The sequence below is a fragment of the Cavia porcellus genome, unplaced genomic scaffold (genome assembly GCF_034190915.1).
Source record: "Cavia porcellus strain 051 isolate PalLab524CR breed Dunkin Hartley unplaced genomic scaffold, mCavPor4.1 scaffold_25, whole genome shotgun sequence".
Taxonomy (NCBI): domain Eukaryota; kingdom Metazoa; phylum Chordata; class Mammalia; order Rodentia; family Caviidae; genus Cavia; species Cavia porcellus.
In genome coordinates, this window is record NW_026947508.1 from 13,788,242 (window position 1) to 13,809,248 (window position 21,007).

Here is a 21,007-nt window from a genome sequence, read left to right on the forward strand (position 1 = left end):
CACCAGGCTATCAAAACTAGGGCAGATTTTTTTAACTTGTACCTCGGTCACATTAACACAATGTATGCCTTGAGTCAAGATGAAGAGATGCCTGGTTTTTTCCTGGAGATACTCATTCCTTTAGAAATACCATTTGACAATTTTAGTTCTAAAATAAAATAACTCAGTTTCCTTTTTTCTGTGCCATAACCTACATTAGTATATGATCACAGAAAGAAATAATCTAAACCAAGTCATACATAAGTTGGCACATCTCCTTACTAAATGTGTGTCATTTCTGCACTGTTTTTCTTCTAATACACAAACAGACTTGAAATGATCTTCCTAAGACATAAGAAAGGATTACATCAGAATCATTCTTTTTTTTTGTTTTATTTTGTCTCATGGTACCTCTCACCACAAGGCAAGATTCACAGCCAAGTCCTATGATTCCCCAAACCCATGAATAAGAAAAAACTTTAGGGTTCCTTTAATTTGTAGCAAGACATCGCATCCCAGCCAATCAGCCACGTAACGTCCACAAGAGGCCAGTTTCCTGCTCTGCCCAATTTTCTCCTCTGTTTAAAGCTTCAAAGGTTAGATCTAGGGCTGGGGATGGAGCTCACTGGTAGAGTGTTTGCCTAGTGTGTGAGGTCCTGGATTTGACCCCTAACACCACACTCAGAAAAGATGACTAAGGCTTGAACCTGCTCATTTTAAAAACAAGTATGACATTTACATCTAAAACCAGCTGGGGGATAGCTCAGTGATAAAGCATATGGGGCTATGGGTCGATTCCTCAACACACACACATGCACACGTGCACACACGCACACACACACACCTAAAAATAAATAAGGTTTTTAAGCAAAAGCATCTTTCTCTAGGTATAAGATGACTAGGCCAGGCTGTGGGCAGAATGAGAGACTAAAATCTCTTCAGGCTCAAACAACTCAGTAGCTCTAAAAAAGCCTTTCTTCTGACACATTGTAGGAGAAATGCATAGGTGATGACCAGCAAATCAAGATACTATATGAACTTGACTTTGATAAACTGAAAAGACCGGGTGGCTCAACCTTATGAAAGCAAGAGGGCTGGGTGTAGTGGCACACACCTGTAATCCCAGTACTCGGGAAGCTTAAGAGGATCACAGTGAGTTTGAAGCTGGCCTGGGCTCCCCAGTGACTTCAAGACCAGCGTGAGCAACACCCTGTCTTTCAAAAAAGAAAAAAGCAGGACACTGGAGCAATGCTCCAGAGAACCCATGGCACGCATGCTGCAGCCAGCTGTTTCTCATCATTGAAAGACCTAAAAGGTTCACCATCACTGCACTAGGGACTTAAAGTTACTTCTCCTAGAGTTGTTTTTTTTGTTTGTTTGTTTTTGTTTGGTACCAGGGATCGAACTCACAACCTTGTGCTTGAGCCACTGAGCAAAATCCCTGGCTAAAGTTAGTTTTGACATAATATATAGATTCCTCAACCTAAGCTACTCTGGAGAGAAGCCTCAAGAGTCTGCATCCATCCTCAAGCACCAGCCAAGGATAGATCCTGTGTTCCCGTCCTTCGAAGTCAAGCAGCAAATGCATTTACCAAATAAAAGTGGGCAAGAGGACCTCCCTACCAACGTTGCACCAAGAGGCAGGGAAATGTCAGGATTCCTACATAAGAATGGGAAACATAAAAGGCAAACTAAAATCAACTTAAACATGCCTTGCAAAAGAGAAACATCAAAGCTTGAGACGCAGCTCGATGTTAAAGCATTTGCCTAGCTTGCATTAGGGTCTGGGTTTGATCCTCAGCACGGGAAAATAAAGGGAAAAAAGAAAAATCAGCCATGATGAATGTAACTACATACCATAAGAATGTACCAATAAAAATGAAAAAGTTAGGTGAAGGGTCTTTGTTTTGTTTTTCTGTACTGGGGGTTGAGCCCAGGGCCTTCTCAGTAAGGTACATTTACAGTGCATACATGCACACGCACACACATACACTCCCCTCCTTTATGTTGAGACAGGGTGTCACTAAATTACTCAGGATGAGCTTAAATTTACAATCATCCTGCCTCAACTACTGGGACTACTGGAATTGCAAAATGGGTCACTGCACCTGGCTCAGTAAGAGGTCTTATTTTAAAACAGAACATTCATGAATGGCCAAAGAAAGGAAATGGCAGTGGTCCTGGACTTTGAAGGAAAATCTATCAAGTGCCTAGAGATCCTCAACTGAGCTGAACAAGTGCAGCCTTTATCCACAGGACTGGGCAGCATGTGTCTCAAAATCAGCAGCTATACATTACAGTCCACGTTTCACCCAACTCATCTGAGAGCAGAACCCCATACACATTCCACCAGTTCACCCAACCGCAGCTGTAGCACCTTAGCTGATGCCACCACAACTCTCCAATCGGGCTTGGAGTCTTCAGTCTACCTCCAGGCTCGATTCAGGAGTTTCACCTGTGCCAGCCTCTTAGTGATCATGGTGGCAAAAACAAGGCCAAAGAGGACACCGCTGATTAACACATAATCATAGTCATCTTTCAGGACATCAAACTGTTTGGATGGGTAGACTCGAGTTTGGTAAATATCCAAACCGTAGGCCACAACCTAGAAGGCAAATAGAATGAGAATCAGGAAAAAGGGCAGCCAGTGAGCCACCAAAACCCCACAGTCAGGTATGGAAGAAAGTGCGATCCTGAGCTATTCTCCCAGGACTGAAATAAAGAGCAGCCACCATACAGGGTGCTGTGGGCTCCACTCACCAAGCATGTAGACTCCAGGCCCGAGGGAGCTGTGTAGATACCTCGCATTCGAGAGACAGTCTGGTTATAGTTGATGAATCGTTCTGCGTGGATCTGTACATCTGGAGAATAGGGGATGAGGTTCTCCTCTCTGCAAAACATCAGGGACAAGCGCTCTGAGAGGCGCTGTAAAAGGAGCACCTGGCTGCCCTCCTGGGTCTTGGGAGGGTTCCAGGACGCATACCTAACCTCAAATCACCTTCAAGGTCTACTTGCATTAGATAGTTAAAAATTTAGCAGCTGAATGATAGGAAGGACTGCAGGAAAGAAGGCTCTCTGGATAGTGAAGCTGAGGTCTGAATTCCTAACCCTGTCCTAAATTCGAAAAGAAATAATATAATCAGTTAACTGGCATTTCACATCACAGGAGGAAAGTCAGGGCCACTTTCAACTCAACACCCTGGACCACAAAGCCATCTCCTGCTCTACGGTGTCCCTATCCCATTCCTCCTTGGAAAGGCCCAGTTATTATCCCATCTTTTCTCAGCTTCAACCCGCTCTGTGCACTGCTCCAAACCACACTGCTCTCTGCTCCACTCAGGCCCGTGAGGAGCCTGCTCTGTCCTCCCACTGTTTATTGTTTCCTACCAAACATAAGCTCCATGAAGCCAGACTAAGGACCAAAGCTCATCAGTGAGATCCGTAGTCATGAGCCTCTGGCCTTGCCCAAGGGGTCTCACCTGCTTTGTTCAGTTGGGATCTCAGGACGCCGGGGATCCAGCAGGGCCTTAGGGAGAGAAAGAATTGCTCCGGAAGGTAGCCCAACTGCACAGGGAGAAGGAAATGTTCACATTTAACCGATTCCAGATGAGGAACAGTCATCAAAATAGCATCATAGAAATCTTTAAAGACTTTTAAAAACAACTGCCCCCAAAAAGTCACTGAGGTTCTCTTCAATAGTCAAAACAGTAATCATGGGTTTGTATGAAGGTTCTCACTTCTGAAGATACAAGCTTCATCATACATCACCCTAAGAGGTCAAAAGACAAAGTTTGACACTCAAAGCTAAGCTAGGTATAGTAGCACATGCCTGTTATTCCAGCACTCTGGGAGGCTGAAGCAGGAGGATCACAAGCTCAAAAAAAAAAAAAATTTAAAAAGGCTCGGGGGATAGCTCAGTGTTAAGGCCCTCGCTCAATTCCCAGAACCACACACACCAAAAAAAGGTTAAGAGTCAAAATACAGGGCGGAAAGGAAAGAAACAGAAAAAGACTTAAGGTATGTTAGGTACATGAACAGATTCCCCACAATGAATATAATCATGCACTGCAAACACATACTAATAAAAATAAAAATTCTTCTTAGACCCTCACGCTATGGGTAACAATGAAAGCAAAGGGTTTGGAAGGCACAGTTTGGATCTCCGCCCACCCGCCCGCACCAGTAACAACGCTCTGACAAAGCAAACTCGGCTGTGAGCGCCACTGGGGCAGAGTGAATGTGGGGGCAGAGGACCTGGCAGCACCAGCACCAGTAAAGGCAATCCAAGTTGCCAAGAGAGTGTTTTCCTCCTATTTTGACAATAAAATAGTGGCACGACTGTCCATCAAAGCTGACAGTCCCACATGTTTTTGCTAAAATCAAGTCAGCAAGGAGCCTGTTATACTCAAAGAGTCCTGAAGTTAAACTACATACGACGAGGTCCTGCTGGTTTCTGCACAAACCACGCAGACTGTTAATGATAATACGAGGAGGATAAAATGATCCAGGTAAAGTGATCCACACCAGCTCCCACAGAGAAAGGTAATTATCATGAATCACAAGTGTACACTAATAACTCATTAGCGTCAACAGTTTGATACAGCTGTCATTAATAAAAGGGGATTCCACCTCTAAACAGAAGAATGGGAGCAGGGATTGATTTTCACAACAAGGTGAGAACACCAAAAAAGGGAAATAGTTCATCAGAAATGACAACTAGGAGAGAAGTGGTCATCTTTATCGAAGGCACAGCTGAACAGACACTTCCCACCCGGGCAGAGCCGCCTACACCAACCTGTCCCGATGGGTGCTCAAAAGGCTCTGCTGGCGATACGGTCCCTGTCCGTCACACTGCTGCTGAGGGAACCTGGTCGCCCCAGAGCCCGCATCCCCACACTCACTGAGCAGGTGTCGGCTGGTGATGCCCCGCTCCGTGATGGTGGCTTCCATGGCACTGATGGAGGAGGGGAAGATGTAGGACTGCTGAAGGACCTGGGGCAGCTGTGGGCGGTCCAGGGAGCTGAAGGCAGTGGCATTGTATTGCTCCGTCCCCTCGTAGAGCTCCAGGGCTGTGAACTCATTGCGCCGAGCCTTGGTGTTCCAGTACTGGTACTGCAGGGATACGGAGCAGCAGCTCAGGGTCAGCTGCAATGGGGACTTTACACTGGAAGGCACTTTTCAAATTGGCTACAGATTCAGGGAGGAACAGAACCACGTGGACACCCCCAGTTTCCTTCCTGTTTCCTAAGCTAACATTCCAGGCAGTTAGTCCAGGCTGCCCAAAGTTTGCTATGTGATACAGGAATTAAGAATCAGAACATTCTTCCAAGTCATAGTAAGAGCTAACGCTGCATGCTTACTAGGTGCCGGGCGCTGCTCTACGCTGGACTGGAGTTTACTATTATCATGTCTACTCTACCAATTGCACATATAACTACCTCAAGGTTGGATGGTCAGGAATAGGAAGAGCTGAGATCAAACCTAAGCAACTGGAATTTTGGCTCCCACCTGTTAATCCGGGGGTGCTGGGAGCCTATGAAAACTCAAAGCACAAGTGGGCTTCTGGAAAGGGTCTAAACTGGGAGACTTCCTCAGTGACCGCGTGCTCCCAAGAGACTCCTTACCACCACCCAGTTCTCTGAGTGCACGATGTGGACGGGGCCCTTGGCCTTCTTCTGCACCGAGGAGTGGATGATGCGCCCTGTGACACCATCGATGAGGAAGACACCAATAAAGGTGCGCTCGTGGTGTACGTCCGTGCTCTCTGTCACCACAGCGAGCAGGTTGGGGTTCAGGCTCTGGGGAGAGACAATAAAACTCCTTCATTCTTGGCTCCACGCTGAGCCTGGGCCTAGCAGAGGATCCAGGGCTTCTGGTCAGAAGAGCTGGCTGTGCTGTTTCCCATCCCCATACCTGATTTGTGTCCCTGGGGCCTGGGCATGGCACGAGGTGCCTTATATTGCACTCCCCTTCCACAACCTTATAAATCAGCTGCCAATACCCCCATTCTGCAGATGAGGAAACCCGTGCAGTGAGGCAGCGTCTCAAGTCACAGAGCTGGCACACGGCCACCACAAACAAGCCCTGGGTCCACCATCCTGGGCCCAAGGACACAGCTCCGGCAGTGTCGCTTCTCTCTGCCAGAGGCAGCCTTCCCACAGTCGGCAGCACCTTCCCCCTTCCTAACTCAGGATGAGTGCGGATCCCTGTCTTACCTGAGCTGGGAGCACCAGGCCACACAGCAGCATGCCCTCACGGAACACTCCCTGGACCCGGCATGCAGGATGGCGGCCCCTGGTTTCCCTTCACACTCACCGGCCTGTCCTCCGTCTTTGGAGGGTCCCCCCCCTCCCCAGTCTGTTTCTCTTCATGGCAGAACACACCAAGCAGCACCAGACACTGGACATTTCTCTGTTTATTACTGCACAGTACCGGACTGAATGACTCACCCAGGGCCCTCATACTAAACTATCTCCCAAGCCCTTTATTTTTTTATACTATCACAAGTATAGTGGGCTCACACTTGTGATCCTCCTGCTTCAGCCTCTCAGAGTGCTTACTTACAGGCATGTGCCGTTGTGCCCAACTGGCCCTGAGCATTTCTATCTATGCTCACTTGCTGGTGACATCAGCAAACTTCATGGTTCTATCACTGCTTATAGGTGCCGGCAGTGCCAAAATTACGTATTCGGCTAAACTCCTGCTGAACTCCCATTACTAGCGAACAGCCACCCGGGTCGCTCTCCCTAGAAGTGCTGACTCCAGTGGCCCAGGCTGAATGAACTATTCTGTCTGCCCAAACCTGTCTTGCCTCAGGTTTTCCACCTAGTCAGTGGTAACTCCCTACGTCTTTGTCACAGAATACTGGCCACATTATTCTGACTCTCCTCTGTAGTGTACCCACATGCACATGCCCCTATTTCCTCTCTGTGGTGGGGGCAGCCACTGGCTCTGCCTTCTACCAGAATGTGATCCTTCCCCACCAACTCCACACTACCAAGTTCCAGCCGCGTCGCCTGGCCCACGCTCCTACAAGGGCCTCACTGGTCTTCCTGCTCTCCTCCTTGGACAGATACAGTTGTCAGGGCCAAAAGAACAGCATTAGAAGGTTAAATCTCAGCCATTTATGTCGCTTCTCTGCTCAAAACTTCCCACTGGCCAGGCTCCTTCTCTCTCTCCAAGGGAAGGCCAGGGCGAGGCCCTGTGTGACCCAGTCCCTCTTGCCTCTCCTTGGTCATCGCATGGCCCACTCTGCTGTTTCTCAGCACACCAAGCAGGCTCCGGCCTTGCGGTTCCGAAGGCTCTTCCTCCAGGCACCCACAGCCACTGCCTCACCCAGGCCTCCGAATCGGGGGCACTTTCTCAGCAAGCCCTCTTAGCCAGCAGTTGTTCCTCTTTTTTTTGGTGCCAAGGATCGAACTCACAACCTCACACCTGCCAGGCAGGCACTGACGCTGCTGAGCTAACTCCCTGGCCCTCCAGCAGTTGTTAATTGCATCCCCTTCCCAGTTCTGTAGCTCTGCTCTCTCTCCCTTGTTTCAGCTTTATTTTTTCCCTTATGGAACTGGACCCCTGCTAAGTGACTACATAATCTGGATTTTCATTTGTGTTTTGAGATAGGGTTTCGCTTTGTAGTTCAGGGTGGCCTTAAAGTTACTACATTACATAGTCACGGCTGGTAACCTGCGTATTTATTGTTTCATTGGTCTCTCCCAACAACGACAGCTTCAGGAGACAGAAGTTTTGTCTGTTTCATTCACTGATGCATTCCATTGTCTAAAAAGAACATGTCAAATCCAGGAAGGACTCACTTCTTTCCTTCTGTGGCCTTCCTGCCAAAAATCCATAACCACAGTCTAACCACAGGAAGACATCAGACAAACCAAAACTGGGAGCCGTTCTACACACCACCTGACTAGTGCTCTTCTAACTCTCAAGGTCATGAGAGACAAGGGGAGCCTGGAAAGCTGTCTTAGACCCCAGGAGGCTATAGAGGCCTGACAACTAAATCAATGTGTGATCACACTCCAAAGTAACGGCATCAGTGAAAAATTTGGTGAAGCCCAAGTAAAGCCTGGAATTTAGCAGTCATGTGCTAATGTTGGTTTAGATAGATAAATGTACCATGGCTGTGCAGGCAAACGAGGAAAAGGGATATATCCACAACTTTCTGGGCGATTTTTTGGTTTGGCTTGTTTTTTTGGTTTTTTTGAGTTTTTTGTGATAGCATTTCACCATGTAGTTCAGACCGGCCTTGAACTGACTAGGTAGCCAAAGATGGCCTTACAGCAATCCTCCTGCCTCAGCCTCCTGAGTGCTGTGATGACAGGCATGTGTTACCATGCTCAGCCACCACAACTTTTCTGTAATTTTACAAGCAAAATTTAAAAAGTGTATCTGAATAAAATAACCTAGAATAATTGCAAGATATGAATTTTAAAAGCACTGCTCCTGGTTACCTCTCATTTTATAGTACAACGGTAAAATTACATATGGTATATTTTTTTCTAATTAATCTTTTAGTATTTTCTAAAGTTCAAATTAATATGAACTTTTTAAAACTTTGAAACAATGTTTATATTGTTTTGTATCTTTTTTGTTTGTTTATTTTTGTTTTTTGGGGGGAGTTGGTGCATGGTGTTTGAAATCTACCCCAGGGCCTCACGCACCCTCCCTCTGCACCCCACCCTGCAGTCTAAAACACACTTTAGAATTTGTACTATTTTGGTCATTCTGAATAAGGTAAAATTAAGTGCTACCACAAGGAAGATGCTCATCAGTAAAGAATCCGAGTCAACGGGGTTCCTGTTGCCAGCAGGCGCTGTTCTGCTCACCACGGTGCCTTTCATCTTCAGGACACTCTGTGAAAGTCAGTGCTGTTACCCCATCATGACGGTGGAAATGGGATGCAGGCAGCCCGGGCAAACCAGCAGTAATCAACAGCTTGGCCGCAGCAGGGTCAAGTCGGAACCCAACCGTCAACTGGAGGCCTGCACTGATGCCGCTTCGCACACAGTGAGGCAGCTCGCGTCAGCTCCCCTGGCCTCACTGCAGGTCTCACCCCCCCACAGCACTCTTCACACCGTCTCCGCCGTCAAAGGGTGTAATGAGTGTCCACTTGGAGCATGCCTACCGCCTCTCAGTGGCAGTTTTACAACCCAGCAGTCATCTGTTTCCCTCCCTTTACTACTAACTGGAGTGCTGGATCACAGACATGGACTCTTTGTTTTGCTATTCTATGTGGTACAAGGGATCAAACTGAGGGCCTTGTGCACACTAAGCAAATGCTCTGCCACTATACCCCAGGCCAAGGTGCAGTTGCTAACAGACTGAATGAAGTTTAACTCCAGAAAGGTGTATCGACACCACCGCCACCACAACAAAACCTACCATCTATCAGGTAGCTACCGTATGCACCCCAGGCATGGGCTATGCGTGAGTGTTTCCATGATCATCCCAACAACTGCACGGCAGGAACACATTATGCCCAGGCTGCGGGTGTGGCGCAGTAGCAGAGCATGTCCCCAACACAGGGAAGGCCCTGGGTTCTGTCCCCGCTACTACCTAAGAGAAGTCAAAGACAGTCAGGTTCCAAGAGGCTAGACGACTTCCCCAAGATCACGGACCTACCAAGCCCTCATCGCTCTGCGCCAGGCAGCCGAGCCGTACCTTGTAGAGCACACTGCGGTCCCCCATCACCCGGCCCTGCGAATGGACGTGCTCGCTGCTGCGCTTCCCCTTCACCTTGACGATGCGCTGGACTTCTGGGGGAATGGTCAGCTCCCAGCTCAGCTCAGTGGTGAGGTCCTGGGGCAGGGCAAAAACACAGTGAACACGAGGGCCCGCACAGACCTCAGACAGCTGCAACTCACATGTCCAGCAGTTCAGCCTCTGAGCCTTTGCGCCAGAAGAAATAAGACCAAAACTGTTCAAAAAACAGCAGCAAAGAGCTGGCTTATCCCGGTTTAGAACTCTCAGATTGATTTAAAAAGACACGAAAATGAGTAAGAAAAAAATACTCAACAGTATACCATTGTTTATCTGAGAAAATATCCAAGATGTTTATCATTGTTTATCTGAGAAAATATCCAAGAAAAACATCATTTACTAGTGAAATCTAGAGTTCCTGTATACTATGGCCAACAGTGATCATTAAGCTAGCAGGTCATTATAAAAAAAAAAATCAATACACACAAACTCTTCAACACATTCTAAATCTACACTAAGGAAATACAGGATATGTCTGGTAGGTGCAACCACACAATAGCCCCCTATTCAGCCCTGCTAGCAAGGCCAGGGCCAGCCCCTCGGTGCTTCCAACACAGTGTGTATCACTGTCTGCTAGAGCTGGGTTCAAGAGTATCAGCATCAGAGCAAACTAATCCCATTTTTAAAAATAAAATTCAAGGGGGCTGGGGATTTAGCTCAGCGGCATAAGTACCTGCCTTGCAAGCAGGCAGTCGTGAGTTCGATCCCCGGTACCGATAAAAAGGAAAAAGACAAAAAATAAAATAAAATAAAAAAATAAATAAAATTCAAGGCATGCATTCTATCAAGAATCTGCCGATAGCATCCTTGTGTAACAATACAAGTTCAACCCCATTCCAACTCCCCATCCTCATGAGAGTGTTGAAAATGCCCCTTCCCTGGGGCATCGAAAGGCCATGAGCACAGACCTGGTCCATTATGCACTGCTCTATCCACAGCATCTACAGCCATGTGTGCCTCGGAGTAGCTGCCCAACTAACAGAAAGAAATGACCAACTCACATCAGGTTTCTGCCAGTCTAAGTCTGCCTTGGGACTAGAAGCATGGTTCATAGCTTTGCTAAGTAACCAGGAAAGACCACACCTCCATGCAAGGAATCCTGCTGGCACCCCTTTCTCTACGTGTCACAGTGTGCAACCATGAGCACAGAGGATGAGAAAGATTACTCAAGACGAGATTTAATCCAATCATGGAGAACTCAAAGGGGCTGCTTCTTGGGCTTAAGAGAGCCTCAGAGAAATAGCAACCAACTGAGACTTCCACTGTTATTTATTTATAACTCAAGGATATGGGAACAAAGATAGAGAAAAGTATTTTGCAACATTCTGTACAGGAGTTGTCAGGGAACGGGAATGGGATGGTTCAGAACATGCCACATGTCAACAGTTTAAACATTCTTATCAGGGGAGAGAACACAGTGGCCAAAGCAAACATTTCTGACAATAACTTGACTGTTTTCTTGCAGATTCTGCTCTAAACTCTAAGCAGGCACTCCCGGAGGGCAGGAACTGTGGCTCCCCAAGGTCCCTTCCTTAGCACACTCAGGCTCAGTCACTTCTCTGGCCAGCGGCTCCCCACACCTACCTTTCGAAGGCGATATCCACTTAGCCGTCCCTGTTCTGCATCCACCAAATAGAAGAAGATGGAGGGGGCAAGCTCATGCAGCTGTCGCAAGACATTCCGAGTGGCTGGGAAAGCAGTGACCTTAAAAACCCAGAAGTCCCCAGGAAAGGGTTAAAGCCAAGTTCAGAACTAAGTCTATCAGAGTCCCTTAATAAAACAACAATTTTCAAAGAATTACAGTCTAACGGACTCCAGTTAGGGCATCAATTTAGTTCTGTTAAGAACCTGAGTATTTGCAAAGGCAGCAGCAGCACTCGTGTCTCTGAGGCATGGGCCACGAGCAAGCATGAGCTACTACAGTCCACACTGCCTCTGCTTTGCCACCTGTCTGACCACCCATCCCGCACCCACCTCCACCTGAATGTCCCCGCCCTCCCAAAGACACAGTACCTTGTACTCATCATCTATCAACAGCAAGACCTTGGCATAGTCTTGATCCATGACCGGGAGAAGCAAGGACTGCAAGATGGGGCGCTTGAGCACTGGGGGAGCCACCTGACTCCACTTCCCAAAAATGGGATTGAAGACATACAGGGAACTCATCCCTGTTTCCTAAGGTGGGTGGGCAAACACGGAAAGAACACACATCACAAGGGTAAACCAGGAAACCTGACACTTCAGCTCAGCTGGGAGGGATTCCCTACTCTTTGCCAGCTTTGTGGCTCTTGGCCCCAGGGGAACAGTCCCCTAGGCTAATGTCAAAAGGAAAAGAGGTCGAACTGTCTCTGGCTCCAAATTCAACCAAGACCTGGCTGTGGTGATAAGCAAATAAAAAGGTCAAGTACAAAGTAGGCATGGTGGTGCACACCTGTAATCCCAGTACTTTGGGAGGCTGAGCTGGAGGATCTCACGTTCAAGCCAGACTAAGCAACTTAGCAAAACTTTGCCTCAAAACAAAAAACAGGACTGGCGATACGGCTCAGTGCAAGGACCTGGGTTCAGTCCCTAGTACAATAAATAAGCAGGTCAGCTACAATTCAGTAACACCACTGTGGCCGTTCCAGAAAGGCCTACAAAGCCCTCTCTCTAGTAATGTTAGAGTGGATCCACAAATCTGTTCTAATTTTGGGAGACCAGAATACAAATCATTTTGTGCCCTGCTCTCCTTTCTAGAGAAAAGAAAAAAGAACCGCCAAACTCCACCAACAGCCTATGACTGGAAAGAAAGCTGGCAGACGTGAAGCCTGTTTTGGATCCACTCCGCAGTAGCACTGGGTAATTCCTCCAGCCAGGCAGGAAGGAACAACAAGCGCCCTAACCCTTCAGCGTTCCTCAGGGACTCTCACGTAACTCCAAAAGGCCTGGCACAATCTGAATTGCTAATTGCCAAAAATGCCACACGAGTCAGAGACTGAGGCTCTCACCTTGTCCTTTATCAGGAGCGTGCACTGCGGGGGGTGGGGGAAGTGAGCAGTAGTTCTCTGGACCATCAGCTTAAAGGAGGAGTCTGGCTTGACACTGGGTAGATACTGTTTCCACAGAATTGTGCCAGAGCTGCTCTCAATGCCAAAAAGCTGCAAGATAAACAAATACTTGGCTCGCGACTAGAAAGAAAAGCCAAATAACTGATTCTATCTTTGCAAACTGGAAGCAGTGCTACTGTCCCCTAACAAGCTTTTTATCCCACTCCCTGAACTTCAGAACCTCTGATCACCTGGGGCTGACAGCCATACCTTCCCTGAGGCCGTTACCATCACCATCATCTTCTGCAGGTTGAATTCATCCCTGGCCAAGGTGTCGATGTTGATCTCATTCTTAATCTGGCTTCGGGGCTTCCGAGCATCATAGAACATTTTCCAGAGGTGGGAAGTCCATGCTTGCAGTAGGATGAGCTGAGATGAGAGGCGTTTTAGGAACATCCCCAGCAGGCCGTCTGGTGTCAGGGGAATGGTAACACACTGTGCGTCAGACTGGGTGTCCAGTAAAGAGGTGCACGCTTTTCCCAGAGAGAGACATGTCCCTCACCTGCACAGCGTTTTGGCCACTTAAACTCCAGGCTCCAGGCCTCCTGAGAAACAGTCTGTCTGCTGGCAACAGTCTCAGACTGAGGTATGACTGTGCATAAGCTTCCAAAACCCTCTTACCTGGCGCTTAGATTTCACCTGCCTGGAATCTTTAGGGACAGGAATGGCGACAGGAAAGACTAGGGGTCAGGGACTGGCCATGCACACGCAGCTGAGTTATAAATGTCACCACCACAGCCCCACATCCAGGATGGCAGGGAAAGGCTTCTGGGTGCCACAACAAAGCCAGAAGGTGCAGGTGTCAGGGTGCGGGGGTGCAGGGACATGTGTATCACAAAGGGGTGCTTCTACTTCCCATTGTTTCATGTATATTTTGTCAACTATCACTTCTGCCCAACAGATTGACCTGCAACCCATTCACAGGGCCATCAACCCCTCCATCCCTGACTCCATCAACTAGGCCATCACCTGCCAAATCTCTGTCTCCAGACCATAGACTCAGTGACGGTGACGGACACAAGGTAACATGGTGCAATGGTTGATACACTGTATCACTTGAGAAGTGTAATTAAGTGACTCAGCAGGGGCCAAGGTCCTCAAACATCTATGCAAGAGGAGGACTCAGAGATGATGTGTTACACCCACCCTCGGTGGTGGCAGCCTGTTCACAATACAAGGGAGGCAAAGAGGCTTGCTCTCCACTTTTCTCTTCCTGATTTTGCTGTCTTCTGCCACCCTGAACGGTTGCTGTGTCACACCCCTGCCTTGGAGCAGCTGATTACAGACTGAAACCTCCACAACTGTGAGCTAAATAAACCTTTCCCTCTCTAAATGGGATGTCGGGCATTTTGTCTCAGCAACGAGAGGAAAGTAACCAAGACACATGGTAAAAACAGATCAGAATCAGTGCCACTCCTTACTGCAGTGTGACCTTGGGAAATGTCATTCACCTTGATGTTTTCCACATCTGTAAAGGACACACAGGCCAGAGGACTGTTACAAAGATCAGATTACGTGATATACACACAGGACTGAGGATGATGCCTGCTGCAGGCTAAGTGCTCACTAAAGCAGTACCTTGCTTGTCTATTTTCCATCAACCTCAGCTCAAGGAAGAGAAGTGACTGACAGCAGACAAGCCAAAAGCAGAGCAACCCACACACGTGGTATGCACCTCAATTCAGAAAAACAACCAAACGCTAGCCATGTGGGCAGCCCAGGAGCAACCAGGCGGCAAGAAGCAGGCTTTACCTTGAATGGCTGGATCCAGGCAGCAGAAACAAATAGTAAAGTCAAGTTAACGCTTGGCTTGAGAAACCATGTGATGCTAGCAAGGTTCCTGACCCGGGCAGGCCCTCAACTACCTGCTGGGGAGTGAGATCATGGATGGGGAGGAGAGGGGGAGATGGCTGATTCAGAGAGGACTGAATATAGTGTACTGGGGAACTGAGACTGCGCTGGCTTCAGAGTATACCGGGCTATCTCCACAACTAAAATCAACATGGCTGTTCATAGGCACACGTGGCTGCTGCTTTGGGGTCAGTGGGTAGACAGTGCCTAATGCAATGCCCGACAACTTTTAGGCACTTGGAGAACGACAGTCATTACGCACTAGGTTAGGAGGTTTTTCCTGTTTTCCTCACCATCTTTCCCTGGAAGGGTGCACAGTTCATTTCCTTTGCTGGAAGGAATGATTACATAACCCGCAGGAACATGAATGCACCAGAAACTCCCTGGCTTAACTGAAACAGATGGGCAAACTGGCTGAGCCCAGGAAGCCAGGGACATGGTAGGGCAGCGTCCCTCGTGTCTAACTACCACTCCCAGCCCAGAGCAGCACCCCTGCAGCGGCTTTGCAGTGCCATCCCCACGGGGTCCTACCTGCTTTCTTGCCAAACTCTCCTTCCAGCTCGGCCTGTGCCCCGGTCAGGGGCAGATCCACCATTTCCAGGCACACCACCTCCGCCAGGGACTCCTCGCGGCTCCACAGCACCACCTTCCCTGCTGAGGGAAACCAACCAGCACACAGAAGCTCAGCCTGTCTCTGCTACCTTCTGAAGGGACTCTACTAGGTGGCTCAGGGATCAGCTCTCATATAAAAATAGAACAAGCCAAGTGTGGCGGTGCACACCTGTAATGCCAGGATTGGGAGGCTGAGGCAGGAGGGTCACCATGAGTTCAAGGCCAGCCCTGGCTGCATACTGTACTTGTGGCCAACCTGCACTACCTAGCCCATTATAAATAAATAAATTTGTTCTAGTCTCTTGAACAAATAGAACAAATAGGTGAGGTGAGAAAAGTTCAGATCTCACCCTGAAATGCTAAGAACTTGGAGGGGAGGGGGGAAGGGATACAAAAAGGATAAAGGCATATGTACCTGTACCAGTCTTTGCAATATGGTCATTATACACTGTAAATATGTACTAATAAAAGAATTTTAGAGGGAAAAAACACTAAGAACTTACTGTAAAGCAGATGAAACATAGCTCAAACTGGTATACTTCACTGTGGCTTTAATAGAGACCTGTGGGCCATCCCCTGGAACCAGTCTGACTGGAATGCAGGGCAGGCTGCAACACAAATACACTGCATGAGATGCACTCACCCAGCTGCTGCAGGAAAAGAAGCAGATGGTCTTGCGTCTGCACCAAAGCCCGGTAGCCCACCGAGTCATCCTTCTTCAAGAACACCTGGATGTACAGCTGTAAGCCAAACAGCCAGTGGGAATGTAGATGCTTTTCAGAGCCCCAGATCCCAAGATTCAAAGTGTTCAGAGTTGTTAGAGGTCCGTGTCGTGACGTTACTTAAACATACACCAATTATCTGGATGACAATACAATTAGGAATATTCTTCGGAGCCAAGACAGAGTGTTAAGCTGCCTCAGGCCCGTCTGTGAAGGAACACGAGTACCCGACAGGATTACCATATCCATCCGTGCCCCAGCCCTGCTCACAACTCGAGAGGCCAGGATTAGACTTGCCACTTTCGGGATAAAAAAGCCAGATCCCAAGAATAAGAATCACAATCCAGAGGCCCTAAAGGGACTCGGGAGGATTATGAGTGTAAATGTGGAGTTAAGACAGCCATGACCTTGAACCCCAGCAACATGTCTTACGAGCTGTGACTCCGGACAGGGCACCAATGCCACTGGGCCCCAGTAAAACTAAGTCAGTAACAACCACTTCCCAAGACTGTGGAGAAGGTCCTATCAATTCGTGCACAGGCAGAGCTGAACACAGTGCCTGGTGCATGGTGACACGTGTGCACAGGCCACAGCTGCTTTTCCTATCATTTATGATCAGTCAGTGGCTCAGGAAACCAGAACCCATGTCCAGAGGGCTCTTTGCCAGGATCCCCGGCTGTGACCTGGCCCTGAGGACAAAAAACCCCAAGCTGAGAAGCCCACAGGATGAAGTCCAAGGTAAAGGCTCTGACTCACCCGCTCAGGCCGAGTATGGTTCTGCTCCAGGCTAAAGGTAATCGTGGTGTCCAGCAGCCGCCGGCCTGTCTCTGCTAAGTACAGGTTAATGGTGTAGGTCTGGTTGAAGCAAGCCAGTGAGTCCTAGGGGAACAAACAGCATGGGGACCTACAGCAGGGGTTCCCGACCCTGGCGGTACTGGCCCACAGCCCATTAGGAACCCACATCACTGAGCTCTGCCTCCTGGCAGCTCAGCAGCAGCAACAGATTCTCACAGGAGCATGAACCCTGCTGGGAACCGCAGTGTGAGGGATCTAGGCTGCACCATCCTTATAAAAATCTAGTGTAATAATAATAGAAATAAAGTGCACATTAAATACAAGGCACTTAAATCATACCAAAATCATCCCCCATCCGTATTTATGGAAAAAGTGTTTTCCATAAAACTGGTCATGGTGTCAAAAAAACTGGGGACTACTGAACTAGCAGGATCCCCAAAAGTCTCCCAAATGATGTCCAAGGAGCCAGGGCACATATCCCAGAGAAGGGCCAGAAAGGGAAATATGTGTAAAAGAAAGTCAAAAAGTAACAAAGCAAGCCAGCTGTGGCAGTGCATGGCTATAGTCCCAGCACTTGGAGGCCGAGGCAGAAGGATTGCCTCAAGTTTGAGGCCAGCCTGGGCTACAAAGTGAGTTCAAGGCCAGCCTGAACTACATATGAAACCCTGTCTCAAAAAGGAAAAAAAAAGAAATGCAAAGAAAAAGAAAAAGAGAAAAGCTAAATCCTAAGAGAGAAATGAGGCACCTGCATAAATAAGGAAATAACAATTGCTACACTTGTTGTGGAAGGCAGCCGGTTAACAGAGTGCCGCACAGGCTTCCTAGAGAGGACTAAGATCCCGAACAAGCACAGGAGGAAAGGCAGGCTCGGGAGCCAACTGCAGCTGAAGCCACAGTCAAAGTGCGAAACGCCAGCCAGGGCTCAGGCTTCCGCCTCAGCACACACACGAAACAGCACCCAGCTCTGCTAGCCAGGAGCCCGAGAAATGGGGAAACCGAGGCCCAGGGAAGAACATGGCTAGCAACGGATTCTCTGGACTCTACCTCATCTTTTCATCTTAGCAAGGGGTAAAGAGAAACATGGTTTCATTCACAGTACTCAGGAGCCATCCAGGACAGACAGCCTGAGACCCACTAGCCCCAGCTGCTCTTTGGCTGTCTCACGTGGTTCCCATGTCCCCAGGGCACGCACCCTGCCCAGTGCCACACCTACCTGTGCACTGGACTTCTCTGAAAAGCTCCCCACTGACCCATCTTCTGAACTGCTCGGTTTCTGCTAGGGGAAAAGGGACAGGAGGAAGTTCAGCCACAGGATCCCTCCCCAGTTACAATGAAGCTTTTATTTCTATGTCTCATCAGCACTGGGAAAAGACAAATCTCATTTCTCACGTCTGCACACTAAATGCAGCCATGCCTAAGAATCTTGATGAAAATGAGGCTGCCACACTGAGGCTCCCAGGAAGCTTCCGGGAAGCCAGTGGTTGTGCACAGAGCTCTGGAGGTAGGGAGAGGACTCACCCTGTCCCTGTGTTCTACCTCACCGGGTAAATACGCCCAGACTTCGGACTCTCAGCCTTCCAGCAGAAAAACCCATGTGCTGGCTGTCACTCTCAAGACTCACCACTTCGTTGCGACAGGTCATGACTGCGGCCACCGTCTTCTCCCCAGTAGTGGCGAAGGTCACAAGGGCCGTCTGGGGGAAAAGCAAGGTGTCAACTCCAAAATGAAGCCTGTATTAAGCAGCAGCTTTCTAGATGGTCCCCTCTCCTGGGACAGTCTCTTAGCCTTAGAATCCAAAGTGCTCCCAGCTTTGGAAAGGATGACCAGGGCACTGCAGCACAGAGGAAGGGCCTCGCTGTTGCTAACAGAATGCTCCACTTCCTCTAACACAGCACAGATCACCCCCAATCCCCATGCGGCACTGAGTATACACAGGGGAGCTGACAGCCCCACTTCCCTGTGAACTGCATGGAAGGCAAGTGTTTTACTCTCAAGATTTCCATAGCACATGAGGAAAAGGGTATTGCATCCCTACCATAATGCTACCCAGCTCAAGTCACTTAGGGAATGGTGCCATCAAGCTCAGGCCTATGAGCAAGTCTCCAGCTTTAAAAACACTGCCCCTAGCGTCCATGTCTTGGCCAGACCCTCCTACAAGCACATGGCCTGCAGTTACCTGGGGGAAGTTTTTGAGTAGACTCAGAGTCCCCTGGTGGTACTGCAGCAGGGCGTAGTGGCTTGGGGACAACTGCAGGAAGAACTGGGGCCGAGAAGGATCCACTGGGTTGGGCTGTGTGGGCAGCACTCGGGGCTGGAATCCACTTGCAAATTCTAAGTCAAGCGACTGAGAGAAGCGAGACAGGTTAGGATTAGGACCAGCAGCTGGCCAGCCAGTGACCCATCCACGCTTCCCTCCTCTGCCCCACTTTGCCAGGGGATGTAACTAAGGCAGCGCAGAAGCTCCAGAAGCTCCTGTTCAACTTCTCCAAAGCAAAGAGTGGCCCATTTCTCCAACACCTGGTCAGCTGGAGGCCTGAGCTGTACTCCATGACTGTCACAGCTCATGAAGGGGGCCACAAAACCACCGGGAGAAAGACCCCAAGGCAGTCGCACTGACCCTTCTGAGCCCTGCAGGGAATGCTTTGGGCCAGAAGCAGCAGCTGCAGCCTCTCACCTGCAGGGGGATCTGCTGCAGTTCCCACTCCGTCTCCAGGGCCAAAGTGTGGAGAGAGCGCGAGCTCGGGTCAGGGCACACGAGGACAGCCTCGTCCACCACGCCACAGGCTCCGGTGAGACGCTGCAGCCATGGAGTTGAAACCCTGACCTGCAGGAATGACACCAGAATGTGAGACTCCCGGAGGACTGCTCCATTCCCTCCCAGCCCCTGGCAGCACTGCTGCTGCAACGCCAGGAGGATGCTAAGCTCAAAGGCTCTGCACAGTTGGTTCCAAAGGGTTCTTCCTGCCCCACCCCTCGCCAGCCCTCCAAGAACCTCCAAAGATGGAGAAAAACCAAAATTTTCTTCCCAGCCACTAGAAAAATGTACTAAGTAACTGTGTACTTTGGCTAAGTATTTCTCTACTGTGTTCGTCTACTGTGTGGTGTTCTACAGTGATAACAACACTGTCTCAGACTACCTAAGGAGAGTGACTAGATCTGTGTAATTTTTCTGGGCTTCATGGAAGAGCACTTTACCAACTGTAAGTACTTTAAACACAAGCCAGAGAGGACAAGCCAGAAGCAAGGGGCTAGAATCAGGAACCATAAACAGCTTTGGATCTACTCAGCCAAGTTCTCTGGCCCTGGTGCAAATAAGTTCTCTATCCATTCCTCCTTCCCCAGTCCAAGGCTCTGCAGGCCAGACGCCATCCCATACCTGCTGAACAATCTCTCCATCTTCCACGTTAAACTTGACAGTGTTCACATGGCTGAAGGGGACCACGCCGAGGGCCCACACTACCCCAGAGCCGTAGGAATACACCATCTGATAGTGGATGCTGTCACTGAGACAGGGAAGAGGAGGGACCACAGCGTTAGCCCCTGGGTGGGAACATCCTCGGGGTGCTTTTCTATAACTAGGCTGCCGGCCAGGCATGGTGGCCCATGCCTATAATCTTAGCACTCGGGAGGCTGAGCAGGAGGATCACCGCAAGTTCGAGGTCAGCCAGGGCTACATAACCCAGGCTGCCAGGCCTTCACCAGATATCACAAACCAGCAGACCAAAATTGCTTAAATCACACAGTTTTGAGTTTTGTGTCATTTCAGTACTGGGGGTTGAAGCCAGGGGTGATTTAACCACTGAGCTACACTCCCAGTGTCTTTTTGTCTCTCTTTTGAGTCACAGTGTAAGTTGTCCACATTAGCCTTGAACATGTGATCCTCTGGCCTCGGCCACCTGTAGCTGGGTTTACAGGAGTGGATCTACTCTCTAGCCTTCTGTTTGGGTTTTTTGTGGTTTTGAGGGCCAGACCCAAGGCCTTAATCATAGTAGGTATCACTCGAAGCGGACCACTGAGCCACACCTGCAGCACTGCTTTCGTTTTTAACTGGAATACCTGTCAACATTTAGAACACCAGACGGAGCGCTGGCAACCCAGGCCTTACCCACTCACCTATCAGCTGGGTAAGGCTGCCCCCTGCAGGTAGGCTAAGCACACTGCAAGTCCCCACACGAATTTGACTTCGGATCTCTG

At 49.0% G+C, this 21,007-nt stretch overlaps 1 protein-coding gene across 4 annotated transcripts in view; it reads right to left on the reverse strand.

Moving 5' to 3' along the window:
* Nucleotides 1-356: 356 nt before the first annotated feature.
* Nucleotides 357-21,007, reverse strand: part of Emc1 (ER membrane protein complex subunit 1) — a 29,061-nt gene continuing 8,410 nt past the window's right edge. The window contains exons 6-23 of one of the 4 annotated variants that reach the window (XM_005004333.4): nt 20,190-20,316; nt 19,488-19,637; nt 18,990-19,157; nt 18,435-18,506; nt 18,027-18,086; nt 16,775-16,897; nt 15,940-16,036; nt 15,216-15,338; nt 13,044-13,243; nt 12,735-12,884; nt 11,761-11,922; nt 11,332-11,451; nt 9,649-9,786; nt 5,604-5,777; nt 4,881-5,091; nt 3,459-3,543; nt 2,740-2,869; nt 357-2,584 (exon numbers count right to left, since the gene is read on the reverse strand). In XM_005004333.4, the coding sequence (XP_005004390.1) occupies nt 2,405-2,584; nt 2,740-2,869; nt 3,459-3,543; nt 4,881-5,091; nt 5,604-5,777; nt 9,649-9,786; nt 11,332-11,451; nt 11,761-11,922; nt 12,735-12,884; nt 13,044-13,243; nt 15,216-15,338; nt 15,940-16,036; nt 16,775-16,897; nt 18,027-18,086; nt 18,435-18,506; nt 18,990-19,157; nt 19,488-19,637; nt 20,190-20,316 (2,470 nt within the window). In that variant the 3' untranslated portion in view covers nt 357-2,404. The other 3 variants (XM_005004334.4, XM_003471369.5, XM_063235625.1) reach the window with 3 other exon arrangements.